Source organism: Dufourea novaeangliae, unplaced genomic scaffold, assembly GCF_001272555.1.
Source record: "Dufourea novaeangliae isolate 0120121106 unplaced genomic scaffold, ASM127255v1 scaffold146, whole genome shotgun sequence".
Taxonomy (NCBI): Eukaryota; Metazoa; Arthropoda; class Insecta; order Hymenoptera; family Halictidae; genus Dufourea; species Dufourea novaeangliae.
In genome coordinates this window covers 1,490,285-1,514,988 of record NW_015374023.1, presented here as the reverse complement: position 1 = coordinate 1,514,988, position 24,704 = coordinate 1,490,285, and the positions used below count along the sequence as shown (strand labels likewise).

Here is a 24,704-nt window from a genome sequence, read left to right as displayed (position 1 = left end):
ATAAAAAATCACCCACTGGACGTCAAAGTTATCCCAACTTACGACACTTAACCCTTTGCACTCCGTGATTCTTTTACTCTGAATTACCAGTAACTGTAAGATTGAGCAAGAAATTAGTAAACTATACTTTACCAACATATATTTTCATGTGGCGATAATTAAAATCTTATTCGTTGGTTTATAATAAAGGCCATTAGTTTATGAAATATTTCATGTTCAGTGCCGGGGTGCCTTCGAACACTCATCAAGGATTTACTGTATGTCGCTGTAGCAGCGCTAATGGAGTGCAAAGTGTTAAATAGTTCAACAGTTTCTAAGCTTCTCCCACGATGGACATTAAATACATTAAAACTAATAACTAGAATCTGTTCTCTGTGTCGTTGCAGTAATATTTTATTAAAGTTCGTTGTACTCGGAGGTGTTTCAATCGGATAGTACCGGAGCTACATCCATAGCTCGTTGCGGAGTACTAGTGGATCTATTAAAAGACAGACCACGTCCTCTTCCACCGGCCGATCTGGTCCTTTAAGGAGATTCCTTGCTCCTGGTCATCGGCCGGTGGAAAGTCAACATGTATGTAAGTACGTGTAGGCGACCGAGCAATCCTGGACTATCTCGTTCGTTCGTAGATACCCCGGGACTCCCCCCCCCCCCCCCCCCCCCCCCCCCCCTCCTCGATCACCTTGATGCCCATTTGTTCTCCAGCTACCTAGAATCGCTAGAGACGCTCGTAGGAAGTGGCAACTCACGCTCGTAGGCGAGGATAGCGAACAAAAGCGTGGATAATCAGGGAATTAATGGTCTGAAGTCGATCCCAACCATGGTATACAAGGGAGAAAAACAAAAATGTTCGATGGAAGGAAAACCGTGATAATCCGAGAATCGAGTATACCGTGGAAAATAGACTCGAACCAAGGTATATTCTTCCAGAGAATTAATAGCGAATGCGGGTACCGTTACCTATCGCAATTTTTTATTTTCCCTTCGGAAACATCATGGAAAAAGATCGAGAATGAACTAGAAAAATGTATGTTCAGAAATACCGTGAATTAGGATTCTTTCCTCGTTTCCGAAGTGAGCATATATCGCGAGAGGATCATCAGGTGCCCCGTTATTCCTCTAATGAAGCGGCCAACTCTGTGCTTATCACCTTGGCCACGGTGTTAATTGCGATTTATAATTTCGCTGCGCGTGTACAGACTCGCGAAAAGTTATCAGAGCCAGGTTTTAAGGCGCGATTGCGAAAGAGGATCGTCAAGCCACAACGTCGTTTCATGGGTCTTGGGACGGAACGATGTGGCGGGATTACATCCCAGCGGGGGCCAGCCTGTTAGAATTCCAACAAGATGCACGCGTCCGAGAGGGCAGTAAAATGATTTTTTTTAAATCTCCGGGACCACACCCACGCTCGCTCCTGAGATCCGGCCCTTGCATATTTGCGGAGGTCGTGTTACGTCGTAAACAACATAAACATAATGCAATCCGGTCGTTGGGACCACACCCGACGGTGTACCCGACCGGAATGATTTTTTCCGCTCATAGGCGACGGACACACGATAGAATCATTCGAGGGCCGTACATACTGAGCGCTCACACGTGACCCGGTCCCCTATCGCGATAAGGGTCCCCCTGGTGTCCCCAGCGATGTAGCATCGATCTTCGTGGCATACAAAAAAGATAAAGGAATAATCGATCTTTGGATAAATTCGAGAATCGAGATGAGTCACGCTGGTGTGTTTGCGTCGGCCTCCTACGAAAGGATTCATGGTAGTTTATTCGACGATATAAATGAGACGGTGCCTATTTTTAAGGTAATAAGAACCGTTTAATTTTTTTTTCTTCTCTTTTTTTATAATGACGAAACACCGATATTATTGTTTCACGTGTCCTCCGGTTCGATTCTTAACTGTAACACTTGTACACCTCGCACGACGGTCAGCTTCAGATCTTTCGACGTCTCGATTGCTTTGTAAATGTTTAGAGCGTTCAATACTGGTTCGTCGTTCACGTGCGTTATGATGTCACCGGATTGCAGGCCACCTCTGAATATAGAAAGAATGATTTGTATCTGGTTTTGTAGTTGGCAGTAGTATAATTTGATACTGGGAACCTTACAAGTGAGCCGGCGATCCGACAATCACTTTGCAAATTAGAACCCCATGCCTGATGTTCTGTGGAATTCCTTCGAGTCTCTGTTGCAGTTCGAAAAGTAGATTAGGCGTGAGAGAGAGCATGGTCACTCCTAAGTATCGATTCTTAGGAATGGTGAGTGAACTATGTGTACCTAAAACATTGTGGATTTAACATGCCGTTCGTATATTAAATATTGTCTTCGCGATACTGTACCTTTACTCTTTCGACGCATATCTGCCTTCTTCAGAAATTCTTTAGCATGATCTATAGGTATTGCGAACGAAATTCCAGGTGTTACTTTCATTGCATTTATACCGATTGCTTCCCCATTTAAATTAACTAAGGGTCCACCTGAATTTCCAAACTGAGGAATAACGATATTTAATAAAAGATTAATACCATTTGAATAGTTACATGCAATAGAAAAACACACTAACAGTAATTGCAGCATCTGTTTGGATGTATCCCATTTGTTTATTATATAAACCAAGTTCTTCGCTTTGCCTGTTTACACTGCTTACAACACCACTTGTTATTGTGTTGCTTAAAGCTAATGGAGATCCAATAGCAACTACAAATTCACCTGGTCTGATATTAGATGAATTACCAAGTTTCATTACTGGTAGATTAGTCTATAAAAAAAATAATTATTGTAATAATCTGATAATTAACATGTCTATCATAGCGTATATTGTACATGAACCTTGTTAATTCGCACAGTGGCAAGATCGCTGTGCATATCAACATCTTCCACAATGCCAGTATAAGTATTTCCATCATAAAGGCGTACCTGTGAAAGATATTCTATGAGAACTGAAAGAATTTTTTAACAGTTACTTTACATCTTTTTAAGTTAATGTAACTATATATACACTATCTTTATAGTAGATACCTTGACAGTAGTGTTTGGCTTATTGACAACAACATGTGCATTTGTTAAGATTAAACCATCAGATTGGACAACGAAACCAGACCCATTACTAGCAGTAATTGGTTTGCCTGTAAAATAATCGAATCTATTTCATCATTAATAATTGATCCAGCAATAATTATACTGTTAAAGTATTTTGTATAGATATCATTTACGCTTACCTTTTATTATCCTTGATTTCAATGTACACCACAGAAGGGGCCGATATCTCTACTACATCAGCTATGAAATTGTATTTATCTCTGTTATGATTAATATCCAGTACATTAATCGATTTTGCTGCCACTTTGGGTGTAAGACTAAATTGTTTTCTATTCCCATTATCGGAATCATTTCTCAAATTGTACCAAATGTAACTGAGTCCAGAAAAAAGAAACGTATAGGCTAGAATTTCTTTAGTGTTCTTATTGAAAGTTCGTTGCTTTTGCGGCCTTGTATGAAAAGACTTGATGCCTGAAAAATGATTCACAAACAGAAAAACTGAAACTTGTTTGTACTGAAATTGATTTTTCTTAAAAACGGTCCGTGGTAAACGTAACAAAGGGGCGGCCATTTTTTAACCAACTACTTTTCAGTTTGACATCAGATTTTGTATTCTCGCGCGTTACCGATACATTTCTTTTCATTAATTGGATAACAAAAAAATGTATAAGTAAAAGTATTTGGAGTCAAAATTGTATTAATAATATATATATTGTTCTTTTCTTCTACTGTAATGAAATGAAGTTGTCTAAAATAGATCCTAGATCTTTAAATTTAATTTAATAAGTTAGACGTTTTCAGAATTACATTCAATACATCATAGTTAGAAAAGTTCGAATTGTCACAACATATTCAGATTAGAAGTTTCAAACTTTTTATTAGAATATACAGATTTTTTATTAACAACAATCTTTATTTACAAAATTTAATTATCATTTACAATGTTTTTCGATTTTTTTATCTTTCTCGTTTTAGTTATGCCTCCATATGGTTGTTTTAATTGTTTTGACTTTCTCAAGATTTTTACTTTCAAGTCTGACTTCTGATTTTTTCCTTTCTTTTCTAACTTTTCCACGGACTTCTTAGCATTTTTATTTTGCAACTGTTTTTTCCCTTCTTTTCTTTTAGGTTTATGTGAATCGTCTACTTTTATCTTTTTCATATTGTCTTCAGTTTCTTGGTCATTATTAGTCTCATGTTTCTTAAGTCTTTTAGTTACAGATACCATTGTATCATCCTCCTCATTGGTAGTGCATTCTTTCTCAGTATGTCCTACAAATAATAAAATTAATTATGCTAATTATCGTATTGTATTTCATATACTACAAAAGTGATACATACCAAATTCATTGCATTTGAAGCATCTTCCATTGATTTGAAATTTCTGACCACATACATGTTTGGCAACAATGCATTTTTTACAAGTTTCACAATGTTTCCAATAAGGTTTCACACATTTCTCACACACATTACAGTGTTTGTAAGTAGAGCCATTCTTTGAGGTACAGTCTTTGCATTTGTTACAGTGTTTATTTTCTTTGGAAACCCATTTCTTGCATTTTTTGCAATATTTATAACCATCTGACTGAGATAGTTCCAACAAATGCAATGGTATATTTGTAAACATTCTAATAGGTGAAGGTAGCTTATTAGACTTTGGGTTTCCCACAAATAATGGATGATTCTCGTAACATACTTTATAATCTGTTAGCTTCAAATCCTTCAAACCTCCAGATATACCAGGTGGATTACTTTTCTGGTTCATTAAAGCTTCCATATAGTATGGAAATATAAACATAACTTTCAAACAAAGATTTTCATCTTCTATATTATTCCATTTTTTATGAAGATCAGAAAGTTTCTTAATGGTACATGACATTGGCTCTATCCGACTACCAAATGGTGGATCACATATTAAATATGTGTCATGTCCTTGATTTTGTGTCATAAAGTCTTTAAACACATGCATGGCATTTTCATTGAAGAAATGATTGTTCAACAGATTATACCAACAAAAATTTAATGGTCCAAAAAAGTTGTGCTGTAATACAACAATAACAAAAATAAAATCAACTTTACTTACCCCTTTCTCAAATATTATTTTCTGAAACTTAAAGAACTTACAAATCTTCCATCAAAATCTAATAAAAGGGACGATATTTTGTTTTCGTATTTATCCAAAATATATTCATGAATTTTCGGGGTACCAATACAAAGAACTTGCTTTGCACCAACCTTCAGAAGCATATTTGTTATATCTTCAGTTGATTTCTGTGCAAAGAAATATTGAGCTTCTTGTTTAGAATTTTCCAAAGGCTTTAAAAATTCTGTTGGATGTTTCATCTCATAATCTGTAATACCTCTTTTCGTGTCATGGTTTTTGTGCTTTTCATTTGCACCTTTATTGCCATCATGCCATAGTCTGTCACAAGTATGACAGTAATATCTTTTTTCTGGAGCTAGCTTCATTATCTCATGATAAAATAAATATAGTAGTCTATGATTATAACGAGAGGCATATTGTTTTCTTTCTTGTTCCCATTTAGCCACCTGTTGTTTTGTTAGCTGTTCTCCTTCTTTTAAGTGAAATTTACATAGCTTTCTTTCACGACAGGCTGCACATACATACATTTTCTCCAATTTGCCATTTTCATATGTGCCAAATAATAAAGTTGGTCCTATATAAAAATACTATTAACACGAATGCTTAATGTACAATAATGAAAGAGAATCCAATTATTGATTACCATGTGGACATTGTGGATGTTTACTTAGATCAGACCAAAAGCATTCCATGATTTTTGATTAAATTAAAAACAGTTATGGAATGATTTAAAAAGGATTACGTCACCATTTATCATGAACAAAGAATACGAATCTTTTTATTAGTGTTTGTCTTATTCATTTATTTTTCTTGTTACAAACAGTAGGTACAAACAATATTTTTCCGCAACAAAACAAAACTTACCCACATGGTTAGTCAAAACACATGACGGTAGTCGATCTTTAGATAATCGAATGTAGTTGCGACTAGGTTTGAATTGATACTACCAGGGTATCGATACTTACTTGGTATCGAAACAAAAGTATCGGTACCTACTTGTATTGAATTATATTTTTCTAATCTTGATACGTAACACAAAAGTTGTTTCTGCGTTGAGAGAGAATAAAATACAATGCTATACTTTATATATTTATTTAAATATTTAATATAAAATATAAAATATATAAACATAAACAGTACATCTCACACACATGGGGTCTTTTACGCATGCTCCGGGGGTTCTATGACCCCACTTTCTCACACACGGGGTCTCTGACGCATGCTCTATTGCGACTTTCGATCTACGATAATCGAATAAAGTTACGATTCTCGACCGCGATAAACGAACGATTAAATTTAAACTTTGTAGTTCAGTAGTTGCGCGAATTTGAGTGGTGAAGATCGATGAAGTGTTATAACTTTTTTTTTATTAGTGAATCACTTATAATAATTGGAAAAATTATGTGCTACTGTAACTGGATTGCTGCAGAACACAATGCTGCTTCAAAGTACGTATTTTATTTTCAAATGAACTATTTTTCCATAACTTATTAGTTAAAATAACGTATCATCGTTAACTGTTACAACTTCATATTCTCCACAAACCAAGAATTTAAACATCAGTCTCAGTAAAGTTAAGCGTTTAATTTTATTAAAATTTCTAAGAAGACTGTTGAATAAAATATTACGGATTACATCATTTTAAATTTATAAACTTAAACTAGATATGAGGCTTATTTGTTACCTTCGGAAAGCAAATATATTTTTGAAAATTTTATTTTCATATATAAAATTTTTATTTACACATTTCTTTCGGAAGAAATAAAGATACATTAATCGGAGTTCATTGCATTTTATTGTAATTTTTTTCTACAAGTGCTATTTTGCTTGCTATATCACATGTACATACTTATTATGTGTGTGTGTATATATATATATATGTACGTTTCCGAAAATGAAACTGCTAATATGTATATAAGGCAAGTTAAGCCTCTAGAGGCTATAAACATTTTCGTGCGTTGTTCATCAGAATCGTTTGTAGTTGTTCTATTGTAAAAATACACATAATGTTATACTTTATAACGTTTTGTATACTCAAAACTTTCAGTTGGACCATAAATTACCTTGATACGAAAAAAGGAACAAAAAAATATATGGTCACGGTTCTTTTCGACGATTTATAATACTGTATCAATAAATAAATATTTCACAAACAGTTAAAATTATGGTACAAACAAGCTGGTCTACATGGAATGGATAAACGACCACAAAATCTGGGTAATAAATTCAGCTGAATTGAGCGAGTCGACTCGGAAACAGTCCTTTTCTTGTGTTTCCATTTTAAAGCATTCCTAAATGATCTACAGAATCGACACAACTTCTCAGTTGCTTACATCCTCTCACTTTAGGCTGTGTTTATTCTGCTAGATTATATCACAGACTATCATTCGCGGTTGAAAACAAACATTCACTAGAAGAACTCTTACTCGTGACACTTCTACCACATGTTAGTGCAACTATGAAATGTTTACAGTATATTACGATGAAATTAAATTATTTATATACATGATGTTAATCGTCTAAAGTCATAACTCGCTGTGTTTAGTCTACATTGTCTTAACAGAGTATTAAATAACAACATTTACTTCTTCATAATTCAGATCCTACATTGTATATGCAAACGTCCACTAGAATCGATTAAGTATAATGTACATAATATTGCAACTATGCAAGTATACGAATGTTGTAATTGTATCATTGATTTTTGGAACTATCAATCAAGCTTTTAGTGTAAAAAGCTTTGTTTTTGTATATTCAAAATAAACATTCAACTGGTTATGTTCTCATCATTATGAAGTACCTACATACTTGCAAAGATTCCATTGCTACTTCTTCACTTGTGGATAGTCGTAGATATACTTCAGCATGATTATTGACGCTAGTTTGCACATTGTACAGACCTCTGCAGAGGGTATTTACTTTGCACATCTCATCTTGCACTATACTTTCGTTTAATTAGCAATAGTAACATTATTCGCTAAGCTACACTTAAATAATTCTTCATATTTACATAATTGACTACAAAGCTTCATTGCCGACCTTGCTGCACATATAAATTTTCGATCTGTCAATACTGATAAACTGCTAAATGTATCACGTACATACCTGAATCGATAAACTTACAAACATAAAATAAAGGTAGAACTGCTACAATAAATAAATAAAAGTTTGGTATTCAAGAAAAGTTAACTGTGCAGCAAAGAACAGAGCTTTAGAGAATGCTGGAATTAAATTTCATGGTAAGCACACTGTTTCGGTAAATTCACGATTCATGTTCTAACATCAAAATGCAACACTAGAATCTCTTTCATAAAATCGTTACAAATACTGCCAAGATGAAAATCTTGTATAAATATGCCGAAGCATTTTGCAAATAGTTATCTGATGTAAGAGCTTTGTTGCTCTCATGAATATAGAGTAATAGAAAATTTGTAAGTAGACACATCAAGAAACTTGCCGTAGATTAAATATTGACCACATTGTACTTTGAAGTGGGTAATAGTTATGAAGAATTTCAAAAAATATGTCTTATCCATAGCGATTTCTCTTTGTAAGAAGTTTTTAGCAAGATGGCAGTAATCCAAAATAATCAAATGTATGAAACATGTGCACTGTGATTTGAATTTTCGAGACGGGTTTCATTTGACACTACCTCTAGATAATACCAACGGTAAAGAGTTATACACTTATCAATTCCAATGCAGAAAAACTTCCACGCCTATTATGCAATGTAAATATTTGTGTGTAATGATTTCCCAGCTGTTTGTTATTGCATATATTCTAAATTCTGAATTATAATCTTGTTGCTAAACATTCAGATTTCAGTTACTAGATTCTCAAAAAAAAAAAAAAAAACTTATAAAGCAATGAGCTTGGATTGACAGGAACCCCACCTCTCTTGTAACTTTTGACGTTGTTCCACGTGATGGTCCGATAGATTTCTCTGTAATCCTCCTTGCCCTGGTTTCAACTTTCTAGGATCTAAATTTGCTCCTAGCGTTTGCACGCCTTTCGCGAATTTCGAAAACGGTGACAGAATATCTTTGGCTGTGGTTGCTACTGGGCTGGTAACATTGGTGATATTAGTTTTAATAGACTTCAAAGCCGATTCACTCTGAGAAGACGTAATGTTCAAGGTCAAATCTTGTTCCGATGTCGATCGTTTCTTCTCTTGTAATCTATTCTCTGTTTGCAAATTGTTGGTATTTGCATTGCTGTGTATGAACCTGCTGTCAACTTCTCCGGATGAATGACTAATATTTTTGGTCAGATTTAATGTTGAGGGTGGGGCTACTCTGTCCTTGTCTTCTGTCGAACCGTCTGTCACATTCTGAATTGTTATTTCTGGAGTAGTCGCCGTAGTCCTCTGAGGAGACGTGCTCAGAGTGCTTGATCCGGACACAGGTTCTGGTATCACCAAGCCTTCTGCATTGGACTTCTGATCTGGCAAATTGTTGGGTCGCATCAATAAGTTGTGCTCCTCATTGTTTTTATCGGAATCCATTACTTCAGCATTTTTAACACCCATTATAATCCCAATGGATGGAGTATAAGCTTCCATTAGATTTTTATCGTGACTGAAGTTCTCTGGTTTCTGTAAGGGACCGGACGAAATGTTTAAATTCTCGTCGTCGCTACTGCTACTTCCGCTGTGACGTTTTCCATGTACAGATATATCTCTGCCACCGAGCGTGAACGTAGGTTTAGAGGATGCTTCGGACTTCTTGCCTATACTTTTAGCCAAGTCAATTGGTTTCCTAGCGCTAAAACTATGACTGAGTTTGTTTAATTTACTGAACTGCTCTGACATGTTGTTTAACGCTTTCGTTCCTGTAAACGTAAAGAAATTCTGTAAGGTGTTATTTACTTAAAAACACGAATAGAGAACGTTAACCATAGAAATATGTACCTGCACTTTTAAGAGCTAGTAACTGTGTCTCGGAGACATTTCTAGTCAACTCAGGAAATGATGATATGTCTAGGAGACCTGTAGTTCCTTTCACATTAACTACTTTACTCTTTCGTCTATCTAATGTTACATTCATCGCTATGGGAGCCTTTGGAAGACCTGCTATTTCCATTGCTACGGCAATAGCCTCGCAGATTGCTTTTAAAGATTCTACAATGTAAAGATCAGTATATAATTCGAGCCAATAATTTGTATATGGTAATATAAACGTGTCGCCTCACCTATACCTTCCTCCTCGGTTTTTACAACAACAGCCATGTTGTTAAAAAACCGTAAGTTTGTACTGCGAAACATGTGAAAGTAGCCATATTCGTTGGCTACCTTGTAATTTATTCTAATACAGTAAAAATGCTTATTTTTAAACAGAGAAACTAGACTCTCAGGTTGTCCAAATTCGATCAACACAATATCCTCCAGTGGAACTCTTTGGTAATTTGTAACTTTGTCGATCTGGTCGTCATAATCAGCTACGTAATAACTGTCTCGCGTTAATATAAGAATAGTATCCATTTCTGTTTCGGTTGGATCTCCGGTTCTGTCGATGGAACAACATTGCGATGAAACAAATATTTCAATATATCATGAAAGATCAAAATTACGATATAAACGTATAAACATACACTGGATCCGCATCTATAAGACCCCAACTGCCTAGAATTATTTCTGGATCGGGTATAAGTAGTTTCTTGCAGTCCTCTATCAACAGTTTCACATGAATCGCTGTTGCAGCATTATCCTCTTCTTCTGTACGTTCTTGAAACACTTCCTCGCTCACTGAATTTCCTAGCATCATATCAATGGTAGCTTGCCTATAGACATCTTTGAAGCGATTTAAATAGTATCTGAAAAAACATGCCTTGTCAATAGACGTACACCAAAGGCTGCGTTCAGAGGAAAGTGGAGAAAGGTTGCTTTATACAGATAGAAAGATTTTCCTCAGGCTTGAGATCAAACTTAAAACTCAAGCATCTGACATGCAATAGACACTTTAGCGTGCAAGTACCATATGAAAGTACGGTTTACACTGTTATTCAGCATCTTATTCATTACACTGACAGAACGTTTAGGATGTCGAGTTAAAGTTTCATAGGTGTTCTGACTTTGACAAAACATTGAACCCAAAGCGTAGAACGAACCTTACTAAATAATACATAGCACTGGCATAAATAAAGTCAGGATAAGTAGCAATTTGAAGCTCTATGCTTGTCGGTTTCACGGGTATTAGCTCATTGCAGCAATGATCAAAGATGTCTAAATAGTGCGACCAATCGAGTTTCAGTTCATTAAAGTTGATGGGATTCCCTAGCAAGGTATCTATCGCCGCTTGACGAATGTCGTCCAGAAAGTGTTGTTGAAAATATCTATGGGAAAATGAAAGGATAGTGTCAGGGTCCTATGTATGTAGAAAGAAATCGGTATATCGTGAGTGATGATTGTGTTGGCGCTAATGATGATGCAAACAGATTGTCATAATTTATTTGTAATGAGAACGTTACATCACTTGAACGGATTTTTCCGAACCATGTACGGCAATATGTTGTGTAGGATATGTGAATGAGAGTGATGAATCTAATGCAATGCAGAGCATGTATGGTAATTGCTGTCCAATTGTACCTGTTCGCAGAATTCATGCCATCTTTCATTAAACCGGTAAATTTTCGTTCCCCTGTTCTTGTGTAATCCCCCTATAAGCAATAAGAAACCACACATCATAAACATTCACGGGGTTCCAGTACAGTTTAGCTTATAGTCAACTCATGGCAGACCAATGAATGACACATGGCTACCAGAGTACAAACCTTCAGAGCATTTGTGCCAGCGTATTGTTTACTAATAATATCCCCATTATTCGCCCAAAGCAACTGAAACGTCTGTCTAATATTTGCTGGTAGCGTGCCATCCGGCGGTATTAGTCCCAGCTTGGAAAACTGCATTTCCATCACAGCTTTACCCAGAGCAGTCTGCACCACGTTCGTTCTATCTAGACAATCTATGCAATTCACCCGAAACACTCCCTTCTGCATGCAAATTGTGCCTTGCTTATCGCGCCAACAGTAGCCCATGTCTGTCAGTACCGTAGCTAATGCATTGACCAGGATAGTCACATTTTCAAAATGCATTCCGCGACTGTGTTAGATACAAAGGTACATTTAGCAACAAATCGAAATGCCATTCGGAGTCTGAAGCTTCGCGAGTTCTTACCAGTATTCATGGAAATCAAATATTGTGTACGTTATGTCCGGATGGTTGTAATTGATCACGTGGTTACTGTAAGCGTCCCAAATGATTTTCTCTTTACCCGTTTGTTCTACAAGATTGACAATACAAATTGGACCATACACCCCGAGTTCTTCGGTAAAATGTTTCTCAAATGTAATTTGTGTTTCTGGTTCGTCTAGAATGTTACAGATATGATTACTTTAATTCATATAACTCTGTTCGCTACGACTGGATGTTCCTTTAGTACGACGATGCTGTACGGCCGTTATTCATGATGATAAATATATAAATATCAGAATTATAGTAATATATATTAATTACCTTTGTCAATATGTGGTGGAGGCTTGTATTTATAGCCAGGCTGAGACCAGTATACAGGTACACTACCTCGAACTTGTACAAAAGATACCTGGTGGTCATGATACCAAACTAATTGCTCTGTTTCCACATAGTTTGCACATTTTCCGTCATCATCCACACCACGTCGCTTATATCTTTGTCGTAATAGAAAACATACTTTTATACATAAAATCGTTAATGAGATAATTATAGATGTAAAAGGTAATCACCTTGTTCCTGCACGAAACCTGCTTCTCCTTGATATAATAGCTAAATTAAAGGTTTCATGCTGTTGTTGATCATCAAAACCTACTTCTACTTTGCACTGTTCTATTTGTACATATCCCTGAATAACTGGCAGTATCCAGCAGTTGGCTTTATCTGTCTAAAAGAACAAATATTTCATAAAAAAAAAATAAATCCTATAAAAACAAGCAGCTAACTTCATAGATACTGACTTTTAGATTAATTATATCCTGCAGCATATGCTTATTCCAAAAAAATCTGTCGTCTACTCTTTGCCAAAGTGGTTTGTGTGATTCCTCTTCATTTTTCTGTGACTCTGTAATGCAAAGTCTTTGTAGGCTATTAGTAATGTCCCCAGTTTGACAATAATAGAAGGAATCTGTTTCTGTAAAAATTTTATTCAGCTCTTCTAAGATTCTTTTTTCGAATCTTTCTTTGTCTTTGACAATGCTTCGTTTAGTTACTGTAGATTTCACCTGAACACAACATTCCATTATTTTCACATTCTTTTGACCAATTAAATCTTACGATATGTATGTTTTTAAAAGTACCTGAGATGTTGCAAGTGCAGCTGCTTGCTGTGTAGTGTTTTTTATTGTGTTTGTCGCACTTTTAATGGTTCCCCATGTTTTGGCAAAAGCAGCTTTTTGTGGCACATCGAACAAACTACCTTGACTTTTTTTCTTTGGCAGATTCTGATGCTTTTTGCATGGCAGAAGTCCAATATCACTGTTTTCAGTGCCAAGATGCAAAAATGCAATAGATTTAATCTTATATATAACATGGCCACCATATAATTCTCCAGCTGGTGAAACTTCTTTAATTAGCATCAAACGAGGCTCTAATACTGAGACCTGTTCTATTTTCCCAACGATTCCATAAAACATACCAAGACATTCTAAATCCTTCGGAGAGGCCCATTCCCAATCTGCAATATAACTTATAATCACTAACAACCAAACATATTAATAATATAAATGAAATCATAAACCATATAATTTCTCCTGTAATTATGTTAAGTGGTATACATCCTATGCATTTATATAATTCATAGACTATAGCTATTGCAAAAGAACATGCAGCCTGCCTTTTAAGGTATTTCCCTGCCTGTATTATTTTATGTATTATACCTAATATAAAATTAATATTTCTACTGTGACAAGTGATGCCGCACAGTTCAACCTAATAGAACAACTTAATGTAATATTATTTTGTTTGTATTTCGCAAAAAATTATAATGATTATGTGTAAAAATAATGAACTGGGAATCGCAACGTGTATTCTGTTTGACGTGTGAATGTACACGAACCTCTGTCAGAGGTGCATACCCACCCGATTTCGCAGAGAATTCGCCCGTGAATTTGTCACACCAAAGGCTGTACCTCTCTTTCACGAAAATAAAATGCGTGTCAGTACGAAAAAGTTCCATTATTCTGACTTGTCCGCAGAATAATGATTTTCTGACTACATGTGTAACGTCACCCCTTTTAACGAAAGTCCGCCTCTGACGGACATTTCGCCATCTTGCTGGTACATGAGATTTTAACAATAAGTCCGTTTCATCGACTACACACATACCAAACACACACACATCCTTCAATCAGAAAGTAGATGGCGATAGGAAATGATGCACACAGTCAACGGTTTTATTATTATTTTTTGTCAATCGAAATTAACATGTAAACTTTAAAATGCATTTCACAATTTAATGATAATTGCAATTTTGAATGTTTCGAGCTTATTCTATTTAACGCTTAATTTAAAAACAATTTTCGGAAAAAATAAGTTTGGTTTTTGTTTATAATATAAAGGCTTTATTCAGATAATTTTCGATTACATATTTTGTACATATTTCATATAACTCATAAGTACGTCATAAATACAAAGAAGCGTGTGAAAATATGCGAATTTATGGAGTGTAGCATGAAAACAAAGCACTGTAAATAACGAATAGTAAAGGTTCATTTGTTAAGATCATTATTCTTGGAAGTATACTTAAAAGGTCCTCTTTTCATAGATACTCCTTTCGTTTATACAGAATTTAATATTCTTTTCCTTTCGTTACCTTCACGGCAGTTAATGCTGGATTCTAAATGTCTTCTGAATGGTGGAAAGGTTCTTAAAACTTAACAAGTACTTAACACTCTCAATGATTTTACTTAGTATTAGCGGATTCATTTCTTCTTTCTTGTCTGGCTTTCTTAGCTTTGTATTCTTCCCATTTCCTATGATTAAGGATCTGAAAGTCATCAAGTTCAGCTATTAATTTTAAATACTCTGAAAGCTTCAACAGCTCCCTGTCCTTAGTCCTGGTAATGTGTGCATGTCTGAAAGGTTTTATTCTCAGCCCAGACTGTGGATTCATGATAAAGTTCCTTCCAATATCATCAAGCATTATGGTGTTCTTTGCAGAGAACTGTTTGTACTTTCCCCAGATGATACTAAGAGGTTTCACCCAGACTAAACCATACTTTGGTGTGTGAACAGAAATCATAGCTAGAGAGTCAAGATGAAATGCTATTTTGTAAAATGGATGATTTGAGATGCCGAGTAACTTCATCTTTGTATTGATCCATCTCATACTAGTTGCAGACCAAATTACTATATCATAGTCACGATAAGCTTGCATTAAAAATTCATGAAGGTAAGGACGCATCAATTCCACACCACTTTCTGCAGTCGATCTATGGTCAAAAAGAGTATGATCAATGTCTAGTACCAAGAGCTTTTTTCCTTCCCTGAGAGGATTTAATTCTGTGATAACATAGTGATCGATTTTCTTTTGGATTTTAGAGAGGTAGATCTCAGCATTTTCAATCTCCACTTCCTCCTCCTCAATATCCAAATCATTAACTACATCAGGCATGTCTTTCGGAGCATGACTTACTTCAGCGATATCCTCTTCTCTGGAGCCCATTAACATAAGCTTAAAGCCAGGCCTCAGGCCCAGTTTTCCTATGATATCCTCATCCTGAGCTGCTTTGCCTGGTGGGGAGAAACATTCTATAGAGACTTGATCAGAGAATTAATGGGAATAAGTTTTAGACTCCCGAAGCAAGAATTCAAGAACTGAAAAAAAAATGAACAGAAACATCTCTTTTTCCTAAATAAGTGAAAAAATTTGAAGAACTAGCATTATTCTGAAGGAAAGCAATGGTGAGGACAAGCACAAAGCCACTTCAAAACATAACCTTTGAACTTGAGGTTCAGCAGCTTCTGACGTTCCGGAAGAACACCCGTTTCCTTGTGTATACGCTCTTTTAGAGCGAAGACAGTATCATCGTGCTGTATATCCAGAATCTCGTACTCCTTTCCGCTCCATTTTACGATAATCTTCACTTCACCTTCCATCCTTCTGAAAGTAGTGACGCGATACCGAACGATACGGTACTACGAAATCGTCTTCTTCGTCTTCTCCGTCTTCTCTTGACGCTTAACACACGTTTGCGTGACGTGAACGTATACGTTGCATTGTGTGAGACTATAAGCCTGACATTTGTACGTTGTATTTGACCACGGATAAGAACAAGGATAGACCTAGCATTCAGTGTAATTTTATGTTATATACTTTGGGGGCTCTAGAGCCCTCTTACCATTTCAGTATCAATACCCGACGTTCCAGTAAAACATGAATTCAAATCAGTAGACGCTCGATAATTGATCATCTTGGGGCTGTCGAGGGCAAAATTTCCAGAAAGTAAAATAACAAATTTTCGGAAATAGCCTGGGATATGTACGCGGTTGAATTTATTCGTTAGTCGTAGGGTATATTGGAATGTAAGTTTTCGAAAATTGGTCAACCAGAGGTACAAAATATGTGGCTTTGTCATTGTTTATAATCATCGGAGTGCTGCGAAATGAAATTTCTGTCAGTGCCCGTTGAGCGGATCGCAGGTATACGTAGAAAAAAAAAGGTCGTACGAAAGTGTATAATATGGTGCTGAATATTCTATTTCGTTAAAATAGAAATTGGAGTGGGGTAGGAAGGGGAGCTACCCTCGCCCACCGATCCACCACTCACGATCCCCCAAAATAGCGAAATCAACTGATCGCGATCAGTCAAAGACGACCTAAGGGTCATTCGCCTCGAGGAAATTGTAGTGATAAGATGTGAAGTGATAAGACGTGAAGTGAACTCGCTCCCGTTGAAGAGTATGTGTTCTTTACTTTTCACATTTAATCTTTTATATCAATTATTAGTGCCTTCGTTAGCTCTTTATCGTTACTTTCGTTTAATATTTATTCAATTTCGAGTAAATTATCGTAAATTAATTCGATATTACGGGACAAGGTGATCGTTCTTCGCGACTTCCTTTATCCAACCCCGTAGTATTTACGCATTCCTGATTCCATTTACAATCTTTTACGGCACATCTCGAGACAGTAGTTGTTTATTTGTAACGAAATCATTGATAATTTGATGTAACTGCTTGGAGTAAACGCGTTTATTTTCTGTTTCAGAGCACCGAGTGGAAAGGACGTGCCACCGACTCCATGACAGTAGTAATTCGCCGGAAAATTGGTGAAACATGGTAATATGTTGTAACAAGTAGGTGACAATCTAATATATATTTTTATTTTATCGTTTCTCTATTGTGTTTGACTATAAGCACGATCGCGATTTTGTTATTTATTTTGCAAAGATCGAACGAGAATTCTTTCGACAAGTACTTTCAATTTAAATGCGCAGTTTCAAGAATTCAAAATGGCTACCATAGCCGTTAGAAACTTTAAACATTACTTTCAAACATTTAAATTCGAAATATTCGCGATATCAAATGGTACTTTGAACATATTTCTTTAAAGAATATACATAAATCTTTTCTCATTTCAACTCAATCTTCAATCACTCTCTAAAAACACGCATTTTCCAAAAGTCTATTTATTATTTCAGGATTACATCGACAATCAATATTGTTCTATATTTAAAAGTAATTTCCATTTATGCTTATTTTCCACGATGTCCATTTACAATATGCATTTCCCAATTACTACGGTACGCCTTGAGTGCAGCTTTTACATGGAAAGAAATTCGTTAAAAAAAAGTGATATTCAACTGTTATCGAACCAACGTGGCTCAATTACGTTACATTTGACAGGCGGTAATGGTATGGGCATTATGGACGGTAAAGATGTCGGTAAGAACTCTCCCGGCCATAGGTGAACAGCATCCATGAACAAGAATCCGATTAGTATGCCGTGCATAAGGGGCGCCACGATCCTCAGGAGTCTGCTTTTCGGCGGTTTTTGAGGCCAAACAAAAATCAATCGCGATCCGTCTATTGAAAAACCGAGAAATATTGTTAGTTACGAATACAACTGCGCGACAGACATAAGCGTAGTTAAGGTTTGCCAAAACTTTAGCCCAAAAGTAACCGTTGCCCTACCCTAGAGGGGAGAAAAATTATATATGCCCCTCCCTTCCCAGATGAGAAAAATAATATTATAAAATTGACCTTCAAGCCCCTTTTCCCTTTAAAATTTCGAAAAGGGTGATATTTAAGAATTTTTTTAAAGAAAGACAAAAGTTTTTGCATTTCTTTTTTTCATCATATCTTCTTTGCATTCTTTAAAAAAAATCCTAATTGAGACTGATAACCTGATTATACGCCCATTGCAACAGATTAAAATGACACATTTTTATTTGGTACGAATAATCGTACTAATACTTAGTAAATACTTGTGTTCCGACGAATAATCGACGATTTAACGTGATGAGGACTGACGCCTGGCGGAGCGCTAAATATTCCATTTCCGGTCGAAGTTTTCCGTTTCTTGTAGCTAAATCGACGGCCACCGCTTTGCCCGTATAATATACGATCTTCGAAGTTATGCTCGTAGCTGGATCTAGCCAAGCTTGTGATCGTGCTCCCGGTGCTGTCCTGAAGGGAGACGCTGGTCCCAGTTATTAAGGAACATTTGTCGTCGTCCGTGTCGCGACTGGTTAGGTCCTCGGCCCTTCTAAAAATATCAATTTGTCAAACTTTAGTCAGTTTCTCGTTGTATCGAGTTTCCGTCTATTAAAGGGTTACATACCTTTGAGCTGTTAGCTAACAGGGAAAATAAAAATTTTTTTTGTATATGCAGAATTATTGTTTATTAAAAATTCAACATATACAAGAAAATTTTCTAATGTTCCCTCTTATTTAACAACTCGAAGGTATCTAACCTTTTAACAAATTCGGGAAAATATAGGTTCGGTTGGTATCTAGGCTTATATTACTAACACCTGACTGAGTCGATGGGTAACATTATTATCCACTTCTGTCTGCTCCAGATTTCTTAGGCCTTTTTATTCGATGGAATTAATACATCCTGACTCGCGCAGAGCAACGTTAACGCATGCCGATATCCGTCGTGTTTCCATCAGAAACTGCGAAACAGCATCTCCAATAGCTGTTCTATATTCTTCTTTTTTTTTCATAGTATCGTTCGATACTCCACCAAATTCAGCTTGCACGGACATACATGCTCCGCCCACTGACAGATATTTTCCACTTGAAACTGTCAGTGGCGAGGCTACTCTCTTTCTCTCTGAACCATCTACCGTTCAAAATTCCAAGAAACTCATGGAACACCTTGATCACAAACATGATTACCTTAAAAATCTAATCGACAGAAAATATACACGGTAGCTTGTTCACAGTCGCAATCATCGTCGTTTCTTAACGGCACGGTCCAAAGTGATAAATCTTTGCACGAAAAAAAAAACGGAACGAAAAAAAAAATCCAAGCAAGATGTCTCGCTGTAAATGCACGTATCATTTTAAAACATCGAACCAAACTGCAAATAATTATACATGCAAGCCGGTTTTGTTCTACGGTATATTATATTGTATATCCTAGGTCCTAAATCGGATGTGAAACCGATCGAATGTTCTCCTTACTTCGAGAACATCACGTCCAAGATGGAGGAGCGTCGTTGCGATCTGATAGGCAGGGAGAAGAATTTAAGGGACAAGATCACGACGATGGAACGTTCGATACCGGCATTGATCGCGTACAACATGTGGATGGCCAAGGACAAATGCTTGGACTCGCCGTACTGCAAGATACGTGACATGATGAGGCAATTCTCCGGGCAGCCGGACCCGACCGAGCAGCTTCTCGCGAGCCTGAAGAAGACCGTGAAGGAACTGAACCAAGAGACGTCCGAGTTGCATGTACGGAACGAAATTGACATTCAACGGTTAAATTCTCGGTAAAATCTTCGCGCCCGGTTTCCGAAAGTATTATTAATAAAGGAGGATGATGAAAAGTGGGTCAAGATTTATGATTCTCCCGATATCGAAATTATTAACGAGACAATTATACGTTCCAAGGAATATATCATTATTTACCGCCAATGCGATGGGAAAATTGTAAAAAAAAAAAAAAAGCAGATGAAGAGGACGGTGCATGGAACGACAAATCGGGAGTTGTTGACTTTAAATAATTGTAACTTCTAAACGAATGCATGTAATATAATGATTTACACGCTATTTTTTAGATGAAAGTCTATATTTTAATTGTATGTAAAACAGCATTGTAGAAAACCTTGACTAACAACCTTAGTATCGCTCCATGCACCGTCCTCTTCGCCTGTTTTTTTTTAGAACTTTCCCATCATATTGGCAGTAAATAATTATGCATTCCTAATTCCTTGGGACATGTAATCCCTCGTTAATAATTTAAGTGTCGGAGGAACTGTAAATTTGGCCATTTCTTTACCATCCTCCTTTACAGCCACGCGACACCGCCAATATTTGTTCCGTTCGACAACACGCTTGACACGTGGTTTCAAACGCCCACCTAGGAGAAGATCATTCAAGCGGACGTGAAGTTGGAGGAGACCGACATGGAGCTCGAATCGTTGGAACTGATGAACAAGGAAACGAACGTGAAACTGACCAGTCTCGAGAACGAAGTGAACAGTTACGTGACGCCGAGCCTTCATTCCATCCATTCGGAGGATCTGATCTGTTTGTCGAAGATTCGTCAGCTGGCTAAGGAGGAGTTATGCTTGAAGCACTGTATCAGGCAGCTGGAACAAAAGGAGACGTTGTTCAAGGAGCACATGGACCGGTTGTTAACGTCCAGAGAGTATCAGAGCATGTCTAATAGACGAAAAATAGTCGGCTGTCTTCAAGATGTACCAGACTGCGGTGGCAAGAGGATATGCTGCTTGCCCAAGATGTGTTTGTCGCGCAAACCGGCCGGTGAACGTTTCAAGAAGAAGCCAGAGGACACTGAGATATTCAGCGAGAGCGAAAAAGTGAGCCTGTATATTCCACGTGTTCTACGTTCATTAACACGTTGAATGCCATGGGTGTCACCGGTTTCCCCACTCTAGGGAGTATACTTTTCGATATTATTAATATTGGACCATAAATCGGTAAACTTCTACAACCTAAATGCCAAAAGTATGATAACATTACTTTAAACCTTTGCATTCCGATGTCTAACACGGCGAAATTTATGTAGAAGCAACTTTGTATTTTTATACATTTAAAAATTAAAATATTCTTCACTTTTCCATGGGAGCCTCTAATGTTACATTGGATGTATAATTGTGTGTTAAAATTAAATAGTCCTGGAGTAGCTGGTTGCTCATAGTAAAAATGACTCGGAGTTGCTGGTAGATCATATTAAAAATTGCTCGGAGTGCAAAGGGTTGATAATTTTATATAACATTTTATTCTTCTAAATTCCTGCGACATTCAACGTGTTAAAGAACGATACACGTGTAACAGGCAAAAAGAAAAAGAAATACCCGTTTTTACGCAGACACAGACGCAATGCGACGCAGGAGTCTCCACTTCGGATCAGAACGTTAGCAAACAAGACAAAACGGAAGGAACGGCGGAGAGGTCTTCGTGGATTTCTAATTGGTGGTCGGGTAACCGGAAGAGTGACCAAGTGGCTCAGAAAAATGTAGAAACAACACCTAGCGGCGAAGATAATGTAAGACTCGGCTGGGTTGATTCTTTCGAGAACAAATTAGTCGAGAATCTAAAACTTTAGGGCTTCGTTTGTCGATAAGTACGATTGTTTTTATTGTGCATAGTATACATTCAATTTCGTCGTAGGAGATTAAAAAAGCAACCGCGGCGGAAGCATCAACGCAATCAAGCAGTGTCGGGAAAGAACCGAAGGAAAAGAAGGTAACCAGCGAGCAACCGTCCAAGAAAACGGATCAGACATCTTCTTGTAAACCTTGTAAACGCGAAATCTGTCCCCCGCCACATTCAACGAGAACTGGAAGCAAAAAAGGAAAGAACAAGCTCTGCGCGGGAAAATTGATTGGGCCCTGTAATGTTCCATGTATGAAGCCGTTTAAGGGTTGTTCCAACTCTAGACCGCCGAGGAAACCCTTCTGCGACATACCACGTTGCCTAATCGACCATGGTACGTGGTGCAATTCAGGGAATTATTTCCACGATCGAAACGGTTCAAATATCGCCGATTAGTACATACTGGGCTTACAGTAAACGTATCCCTCTATGTTTTTAACATCTATCGTTTAGCAATTAAGAGGATCGGTTGAATAAGGAACAGTGGAAACTAATTTCAGGCATTCGAAGCACGTGTAAATCGTTCGGCCCGCTTTGCGATCTTGGTGGTCCATGTGAAATTTGTCCGTTGATGACCTGCAAGGATTACTTGCAACCCACGAACAATTGCAGATGCAACTGCAAGGGTCAGTGTGCCAGTGGACTGTCGACGGCAGAGTGCAATTGCAGCGACGCATTGGAGGAGTACCAACCAACAGCTTCGCAGCTGCACAAGAGCCCAAATGCCGACGATGGGAACACTGATGACGAATACTGCGAATGTTGTTCATGTGGTTGCGAGGACAGCGATGCATCCTATTCGTGCCAGTGCTATTAATCGTGAATGTACCACAGTCGAGAACAATGGAAGCATTTCTCATATTACAATATATGTGTATGTTTATACATATACTTTGATTATACATAAGTATGTACATAATGATTTTAGAACTCTATATTATGTGGGTAATACTTGTGATGTTTAAGCCTGAAACAAAGTCAAATACGGAATCATGGAAGAAACATTTCTGACTTTGTGTAAACTATTTGTTGCATGCTAACATGTACTTACATGGTTATATTGTAGTATCTAAAATTGCAGTCCAAACTATCAATCGTGCTCATATCCTCTGGACTTAACTCAAAGTCGAAGACATTCAAGTTTTCCTGCATCCTCGATTTTGTTACCGATTTGGGGATAACCAAGTGCTCATGTTGTATCTGTTAAGAAATTTTCAAGTTACAGTCTAGCGGGATTTTATTCGAGTTAAATCATCGGACTACTTACTTGATGTCGTAGTACAATCTGCGCGGAAGTTTTTTTGTATTTAGCGGCGATTTCTTTAATTTTACGATCTTCCAGTAATAGTGGATCATTCGGGTCTGCGAATAGTCTATCCGGCGCTCCGAAGGTAGTGTAAGCGGTGATTGTAATCCCTCTGGCTTTACAAAACTCTGAAAGTTTCTTCTGATTTAAGTAAATATGACACTCCACTTGATTCGTCACCGGTTTAACTTTGCAAGATTTTATTAATCGTTCTATCTGCTCGGAATTGAAGTTGCTAACGCCGATATTCTTCACGAGTCCCTTCTCTAATAGACGCTCCATGGCACGCCATGTTTCCACATAATCCGTGTCCTCGATGAGCACATTACCATCAGCATCTTTTGGGAAACGTTCACCGATATCTATAACATAAATTAGGATCATTACTTTATTGTATACATATATTAACTGATACTTCTGTTTATAGAGAGAAAATACCTTTGAAAGCCATTGGTGAATGCATTAAGTAAAGGTCAAGTGTTTCAAGACCAAGATCGTTCAAGGTATTTTTCAGGGCAGCTTCCACTTGTTCGGGCCGGTGTTTGGTGTTCCATAGTTTACTAGTGACGAAAATATCCTCTCGTTTGATAACACCTTCTCTGATTTTTGCTGCGATAGCTGCCCCCACTTCTTTTTCATTTTCGTAAGCTGCGGCACAGTCGACGTGTCGGTATCCAACGTCGATAGCGTCCTTTACGGCTTGCGTCGCTTGGCCAGGCTGAGTCTATCGCATTGATTAACAATGCAAACAAATTACTTATCTTATCGGCTTAACCAGCCGTAATAAATATTTCGAAAAATGACAGCTCCAGTTGCATAACAAATTGAAAGTGATTACATACATGTAGAAAAGCTATAGCCGAATAAGGGGGTCAAATGTACCTAAACCAAATTCAAATTGCAATGGCTCATTTGATAGCTTATAAAAAAACCCCCATCTGTGCAAAGTTTCAGCTTTGTATCTCGACTGAGGTGGGAGTAATGGACAAAAATCAAAAAGCATGTTTTTTCCCAATTTCTACTATCCTATCGCATAACAAATTTTGAAAAAAATTAGAGCCATTTTAGTTATCGGGCCTCATATTATATCATTCAACAAAAAATGTTGAAAAATGCCGATTTTTTGCCTTTGTGTTCTTTTACACTTTATATAATTGGTGTTTGCATGCCAGAAATCTGAGTCAGCCGCAAATTATTTCACAGTTGTATAATGTAGTGTTGTAATGGGAACTGCAAGTTGTAATATACCTTCCAAGTTCCTAGACCCAAAATGGGATACTTGAAACCATTGTAGAACGTCACAATTTGTTGGGACATGTTGAAGCACACTCTGCAGGTATTAATCACATACTACTTGCAATTTGATATTGAAACCTGCTTTTATACTACATATCCAATAATTATCTGTTTATATTTGCTCA

The 24,704-nt window shown here is 37.0% G+C and overlaps 6 protein-coding genes across 6 annotated transcripts; 1 reads left to right on the top strand and 5 right to left on the bottom strand.

The window, feature by feature from the left end:
- Window positions 1–1,844: 1,844 nt before the first annotated feature.
- Window positions 1,845–3,617, bottom strand: LOC107189181 (serine protease HTRA2, mitochondrial). Its single transcript, XM_015577656.1, has 7 exons — window positions 3,226–3,617; window positions 3,026–3,149; window positions 2,837–2,923; window positions 2,571–2,765; window positions 2,347–2,497; window positions 2,116–2,284; window positions 1,845–2,042 (listed from the first exon to the last, which is right to left on the bottom strand). The coding sequence occupies exons 1-7, from the start codon at window positions 3,615–3,617 to the stop codon at window positions 1,880–1,882; spliced, it is 1,281 nt and encodes a 426-aa protein (XP_015433142.1). The 3' UTR covers window positions 1,845–1,879.
- A 154-nt stretch (window positions 3,618–3,771) lies between these two features.
- LOC107189180 (zinc finger CCHC domain-containing protein 4) lies at window positions 3,772–5,991 on the bottom strand. Its single transcript, XM_015577655.1, has 5 exons — window positions 5,794–5,991; window positions 5,171–5,724; window positions 4,388–5,087; window positions 4,028–4,318; window positions 3,772–3,812 (listed from the first exon to the last, which is right to left on the bottom strand). The coding sequence occupies exons 1-5, from the start codon at window positions 5,840–5,842 to the stop codon at window positions 3,772–3,774; spliced, it is 1,635 nt and encodes a 544-aa protein (XP_015433141.1). The 5' UTR covers window positions 5,843–5,991.
- Window positions 5,992–8,986: 2,995 nt separating this feature from the next.
- On the bottom strand, window positions 8,987–14,446 carry LOC107189203 (phosphatidylinositide phosphatase SAC2). The gene is made up of 13 exons (XM_015577685.1): window positions 14,257–14,446; window positions 13,476–13,852; window positions 13,137–13,400; window positions 12,909–13,063; window positions 12,661–12,833; window positions 12,322–12,514; window positions 11,919–12,246; window positions 11,734–11,804; window positions 11,256–11,480; window positions 10,740–10,961; window positions 10,341–10,654; window positions 10,060–10,269; window positions 8,987–9,980 (listed from the first exon to the last, which is right to left on the bottom strand). Exons 1-13 carry the CDS (start codon window positions 14,351–14,353, stop codon window positions 9,007–9,009), a joined length of 3,603 nt encoding a protein of 1,200 aa, XP_015433171.1. The 5' UTR covers window positions 14,354–14,446; the 3' UTR covers window positions 8,987–9,006.
- Window positions 14,447–15,079: 633 nt separating this feature from the next.
- Window positions 15,080–16,356, bottom strand: LOC107189179 (ubiquitin-like domain-containing CTD phosphatase 1). Its single transcript, XM_015577654.1, has 2 exons — window positions 16,116–16,356; window positions 15,080–15,909 (listed from the first exon to the last, which is right to left on the bottom strand). The coding sequence occupies exons 1-2, from the start codon at window positions 16,273–16,275 to the stop codon at window positions 15,080–15,082; spliced, it is 990 nt and encodes a 329-aa protein (XP_015433140.1). The 5' UTR covers window positions 16,276–16,356.
- Window positions 16,357–19,662: 3,306 nt separating this feature from the next.
- Window positions 19,663–22,836, top strand: LOC107189177. Its single transcript, XM_015577653.1, has 6 exons — window positions 19,663–19,678; window positions 19,771–20,087; window positions 20,720–21,178; window positions 21,691–21,867; window positions 21,993–22,311; window positions 22,478–22,836. Exons 1-6 carry the CDS (start codon window positions 19,663–19,665, stop codon window positions 22,792–22,794), a joined length of 1,605 nt encoding a protein of 534 aa, XP_015433139.1. The 3' UTR covers window positions 22,795–22,836.
- Window positions 22,837–22,901: 65 nt separating this feature from the next.
- Window positions 22,902–24,600, bottom strand: LOC107189176 (aldose reductase-like). The gene is made up of 5 exons (XM_015577652.1): window positions 24,532–24,600; window positions 23,722–24,007; window positions 23,245–23,645; window positions 23,029–23,177; window positions 22,902–22,944 (listed from the first exon to the last, which is right to left on the bottom strand). The coding sequence occupies exons 1-5, from the start codon at window positions 24,598–24,600 to the stop codon at window positions 22,902–22,904; spliced, it is 948 nt and encodes a 315-aa protein (XP_015433138.1).
- Between the last annotated feature and the right edge of the window lie 104 nt (window positions 24,601–24,704).

Excerpts from the sequence above, each read along its gene's own strand:
- LOC107189181 (XM_015577656.1), bottom strand. The coding sequence starts at position 3,617 with ATGGCCGCCCCTTTGTTACGTTTACCACGGACCGTTTTTAAGAAAAAT. Across the intron at positions 3,150-3,225 it reads GAAATCAAGGATAATAAAAG|ATTCGATTATTTTACAGGCA; the intron begins GTAAGCGTAAAT and ends ATGATGAAATAG. Across the intron at positions 2,285-2,346 it reads TATGCGTCGAAAGAGTAAAG|GTACACATAGTTCACTCACC; the intron begins GTACAGTATCGC and ends ACAATGTTTTAG.
- LOC107189180 (XM_015577655.1), bottom strand. The coding sequence starts at position 5,842 with ATGGAATGCTTTTGGTCTGATCTAAGTAAACATCCACAATGTCCACAT. Across the intron at positions 5,725-5,793 it reads ACATCCACAATGTCCACATG|GACCAACTTTATTATTTGGC; the intron begins GTAATCAATAAT and ends ATTTTTATATAG. Across the intron at positions 5,088-5,170 it reads TAGATTTTGATGGAAGATTT|CACAACTTTTTTGGACCATT; the intron begins GTAAGTTCTTTA and ends GTTGTATTACAG.
- LOC107189203 (XM_015577685.1), bottom strand. The coding sequence starts at position 14,353 with ATGGAACTTTTTCGTACTGACACGCATTTTATTTTCGTGAAAGAGAGG. Across the intron at positions 11,805-11,918 it reads CTGGCACAAATGCTCTGAAG|GGGGATTACACAAGAACAGG; the intron begins GTTTGTACTCTG and ends TATTGCTTATAG. Across the intron at positions 11,481-11,733 it reads GGCATGAATTCTGCGAACAG|ATATTTTCAACAACACTTTC; the intron begins GTACAATTGGAC and ends ATTTTCCCATAG.
- LOC107189179 (XM_015577654.1), bottom strand. The coding sequence starts at position 16,275 with ATGGAAGGTGAAGTGAAGATTATCGTAAAATGGAGCGGAAAGGAGTAC. Across the intron at positions 15,910-16,115 it reads GCTGAACCTCAAGTTCAAAG|GCAAAGCAGCTCAGGATGAG; the intron begins GTTATGTTTTGA and ends TCTCCCCACCAG.
- LOC107189177 (XM_015577653.1), top strand. Across the intron at positions 21,179-21,690 it reads TATTCAGCGAGAGCGAAAAA|ACACAGACGCAATGCGACGC; the intron begins GTGAGCCTGTAT and ends GTTTTTACGCAG. Across the intron at positions 21,868-21,992 it reads CACCTAGCGGCGAAGATAAT|GAGATTAAAAAAGCAACCGC; the intron begins GTAAGACTCGGC and ends ATTTCGTCGTAG.
- LOC107189176 (XM_015577652.1), bottom strand. The coding sequence starts at position 24,600 with ATGTCCCAACAAATTGTGACGTTCTACAATGGTTTCAAGTATCCCATT. Across the intron at positions 24,008-24,531 it reads TGGGTCTAGGAACTTGGAAG|ACTCAGCCTGGCCAAGCGAC; the intron begins GTATATTACAAC and ends TCAATGCGATAG. Across the intron at positions 22,945-23,028 it reads AGATACTACAATATAACCAT|GCTTAAACATCACAAGTATT; the intron begins GTAAGTACATGT and ends ACTTTGTTTCAG.